This window comes from Argopecten irradians, unplaced genomic scaffold, assembly GCF_041381155.1.
Source record: "Argopecten irradians isolate NY unplaced genomic scaffold, Ai_NY scaffold_0038, whole genome shotgun sequence".
Taxonomy (NCBI): domain Eukaryota; kingdom Metazoa; phylum Mollusca; class Bivalvia; order Pectinida; family Pectinidae; genus Argopecten; species Argopecten irradians.
In genome coordinates, this window is record NW_027187505.1 from 7,501 (window position 1) to 11,443 (window position 3,943).

Sequence of the window (3,943 nt, forward strand, 5' to 3'; positions counted from 1 at the left end):
CCCCCCCCCCCCCCCCCCCCCCCCCCCCCCCCCCCCCCCCCCCCCCCCCCCCCCCCCCCCCCCCCCCCCCCCCCCCCCCCCCCCCCCCCCCCCCCCCCCCCCCCCCCCCCCCCCCCCCCCCCCCCCCCCCCCCCCCCCCCCCCCCCCCCCCCCCCCCCCCCCCCCCCCCCCCCCCCCCCCCCCCCCCCCCCCCCCCCCCCCCCCCCCCCCCCCCCCCCCCCCCCCCCCCCCCCCCCCCCCCCCCCCCCCCCCCCCCCCCCCCCCCCCCCCCCCCCCCCCCCCCCCCCCCCCCCCCCCCCCCCCCCCCCCCCCCCCCCCCCCCCCCCCCCCCCCCCCCCCCCCCCCCCCCCCCCCCCCCCCCCCCCCCCCCCCCCCCCCCCCCCCCCCCCCCCCCCCCCCCCCCCCCCCCCCCCCCCCCCCCCCCCCCCCCCCCCCCCCCCCCCCCCCCCCCCCCCCCCCCCCCCCCCCCCCCCCCCCCCCCCCCCCCCCCCCCCCCCCCCCCCCCCCCCCCCCCCCCCCCCCCCCCCCCCCCCCCCCCCCCCCCCCCCCCCCCCCCCCACCCCCCCCCCCCCCCCCCCCCCCCACCCCCCCCCCCCCCCCCCCCCCCCCCCCCCCCCCCCCCCCCCCCCCCCCCCCCCCCCCCCCCCCCCCCCCCCCCCCCCCCCCCCCCCCCCCCCCCCCCCCCCCCCCCCCCCCCCCCCCCCCCCCCCCCCCCCCCCCCCCCCCCCCCCCCCCCCCCCCCCCCCCCCCCCCCCCCCCCCCCCCCCCCCCCCCCCCCCCCCCCCCCCCCCCCCCCCCCCCCCCCCCCCCCCCCCCCCCCCCCCCCCCCCCCCCCCCCCCCCCCCCCCCCCCCCCCCCCCCCCCCCCCCCCCCCCCCCCCCCCCCCCCCCCCCCCCCCCCCCCCCCCCCCCCCCCCCCCCCCCCCCCCCCCCCCCCCCCCCCCCCCCCCCCCCCCCCCCCCCCCCCCCCCCCCCCCCCCCCCCCCCCCCCCCCCCCCCCCCCCCCCCCCCCCCCCCCCCCCCCCCCCCCCCCCCCCCCCCCCCCCCCCCCCCCCCCCCCCCCCCCCCCCCCCCCCCCCCCCCCCCCCCCCCCCCCCCCCCCCCCCCCCCCCCCCCCCCCCCCCCCCCCCCCCCCCCCCCCCCCCCCCCCCCCCCCCCCCCCCCCCCCCCCCCCCCCCCCCCCCCCCCCCCCCCCCCCCCCCCCCCCCCCCCCCCCCCCCCCCCCCCCCCCCCCCCCCCCCCCCCCCCCCCCCCCCCCCCCCCCCCCCCCCCCCCCCCCCCCCCCCCCCCCCCCCCCCCCCCCCCCCCCCCCCCCCCCCCCCCCCCCCCCCCCCCCCCCCCCCCCCCCCCCCCCCCCCCCCCCCCCCCCCCCCCCCCCCCCCCCCCCCCCCCCCCCCCCCCCCCCCCCCACCCCCCCCCCCCCCCCCCCCCCCCCCCCCCCCCCCCCCCCCCCCCCCCCCCCCCCCCCCCCCCCCCCCCCCCCCCCCCCCCCCCCCCCCCCCCCCCCCCCCCCCCCCCCCCCCCCCCCCCCCCCCCCCCCCCCCCCCCCCCCCCCCCCCCCCCCCCCCCCCCCCCCCCCCCCCCCCCCCCCCCCCCCCCCCCCCCCCCCCCCCCCCCCCCCCCCCCCCCCCCCCCCCCCCCCCCCCCCCCCCCCCCCCCCCCCCCCCCCCCCCCCCCCCCCCCCCCCCCCCCCCCCCCCCCCCCCCCCCCCCCCCCCCCCCCCCCCCCCCCCCCCCCCCCCCCCCCCCCCCCCCCCCCCCCCCCCCCCCCCCCCCCCCCCCCCCCCCCCCCCCCCCCCCCCCCCCCCCCCCCCCCCCCCCCCCCCCCCCCCCCCCCCCCCCCCCCCCCCCCCCCCCCCCCCCCCCCCCCCCCCCCCCCCCCCCCCCCCCCCCCCCCCCCCCCCCCCCCCCCCCCCCCCCCCCCCCCCCCCCCCCCCCCCCCCCCCCCCCCCCCCCCCCCCCCCCCCCCCCCCCCCCCCCCCCCCCCCCCCCCCCCCCCCCCCCCCCCCCCCCCCCCCCCCCCCCCCCCCCCCCCCCCCCCCCCCCCCCCCCCCCCCCCCCCCCCCCCCCCCCCCCCCCCCCCCCCCCCCCCCCCCCCCCCCCCCCCCCCCCCCCCCCCCCCCCCCCCCCCCCCCCCCCCCCCCCCCCCCCCCCCCCCCCCCCCCCCCCCCCCCCCCCCCCCCCCCCCCCCCCCCCCCCCCCCCCCCCCCCCCCCCCCCCCCCCCCCCCCCCCCCCCCCCCCCCCCCCCCCCCCCCCCCCCCCCCCCCCCCCCCCCCCCCCCCCCCCCCCCCCCCCCCCCCCCCCCCCCCCCCCCCCCCCCCCCCCCCCCCCCCCCCCCCCCCCCCCCCCCCCCCCCCCCCCCCCCCCCCCCCCCCCCCCCCCCCCCCCCCCCCCCCCCCCCCCCCCCCCCCCCCCCCCCCCCCCCCCCCCCCCCCCCCCCCCCCCCCCCCCCCCCCCCCCCCCCCCCCCCCCCCCCCCCCCCCCCCCCCCCCCCCCCCCCCCCCCCCCCCCCCCCCCCCCCCCCCCCCCCCCCCCCCCCCCCCCCCCCCCCCCCCCCCCCCCCCCCCCCCCCCCCCCCCCCCCCCCCCCCCCCCCCCCCCCCCCCCCCCCCCCCCCCCCCCCCCCCCCCCCCCCCCCCCCCCCCCCCCCCCCCCCCCCCCCCCCCCCCCCCCCCCCCCCCCCCCCCCCCCCCCCCCCCCCCCCCCCCCCCCCCCCCCCCCCCCCCCCCCCCCCCCCCCCCCCCCCCCCCCCCCCCCCCCCCCCCCCCCCCCCCCCCCCCCCCCCCCCCCCCCCCCCCCCCCCCCCCCCCCCCCCCCCCCCCCCCCCCCCCCCCCCCCCCCCCCCCCCCCCCCCCCCCCCCCCCCCCCCCCCCCCCCCCCCCCCCCCCCCCCCCCCCCCCCCCCCCCCCCCCCCCCCCCCCCCCCCCCCCCCCCCCCCCCCCCCCCCCCCCCCCCCCCCCCCCCCCCCCCCCCCCCCCCCCCCCCCCCCCCCCCCCCCCCCCCCCCCCCCCCCCCCCCCCCCCCCCCCCCCCCCCCCCCCCCCCCCCCCCCCCCCCCCCCCCCCCCCCCCCCCCCCCCCCCCCCCCCCCCCCCCCCCCCCCCCCCCCCCCCCCCCCCCCCCCCCCCCCCCCCCCCCCCCCCCCCCCCCCCCCCCCCCCCCCCCCCCCCCCCCCCCCCCCCCCCCCCCCCCCCCCCCCCCCCCCCCCCCCCCCCCCCCCCCCCCCCCCCCCCCCCCCCCCCCCCCCCCCCCCCCCCCCCCCCCCCCCCCCCCCCCCCCCCCCCCCCCCCCCCCCCCCCCCCCCCCCCCCCCCCCCCCCCCCCCCCCCCCCCCCCCCCCCCCCCCCCCCCCCCCCCCCCCCCCCCCCCCCCCCCCCCCCCCCCCCCCCCCCCCCCCCCCCCCCCCCCCCCCCCCCCCCCCCCCCCCCCCCCCCCCCCCCCCCCCCCCCCCCCCCCCCCCCCCCCCCCCCCCCCCCCCCCCCCCCCCCCCCCCCCCCCCCCCCCCCCCCCCCCCCCCCCCCCCCCCCCCCCCCCCCCCCCCCCCCCCCCCCCCCCCCCCCCCCCCCCCCCCCCCCCCCCCCCCCCCCCCCCCCCCCCCCCCCCCCCCCCCCCCCCCCCCCCCCCCCCCCCCCCCCCCCCCCCCCCCCCCCCCCCCCCCCCCCCCCCCCCCCCCCCCCCCCCCCCCCCCCCCCCCCCCCCCCCCCCCCCCCCCCCCCCCCCCCCCCCCCCCCCCCCCCCCCCCCCCCCCCCCCCCCCCCCCCCCCCCCCCCCCCCCCCCCCCCCCCCCCCCCCCCCCCCCCCCCCCCCCCCCCCCCCCCCCCCCCCCCCCCCCCCCCCCCCCCCCCCCCCCCCCCCCCCCCCCCCCCCCCCCCCCCCCCCCCCCCCCCCCCCCCCCCCCCCCCCCCCCCCCCCCCCCCCCCCCCCCCCCCCCCCCCCCCCCCCCCCCCC

At 99.9% G+C, this 3,943-nt stretch overlaps 1 protein-coding gene across 1 annotated transcript; it reads right to left on the reverse strand.

Moving 5' to 3' along the window:
- Nucleotides 1–3,583: 3,583 nt before the first annotated feature.
- On the reverse strand, nucleotides 3,584–3,943 carry LOC138311513 (uncharacterized; the record flags this gene model as incomplete). Its single annotated transcript, XM_069252834.1, has 2 exons — nucleotides 3,584–3,667; nucleotides 3,848–3,943. Coding segments are annotated over 2 exons (180 nt in total), but the record flags the coding sequence as incomplete, so codon positions are not given.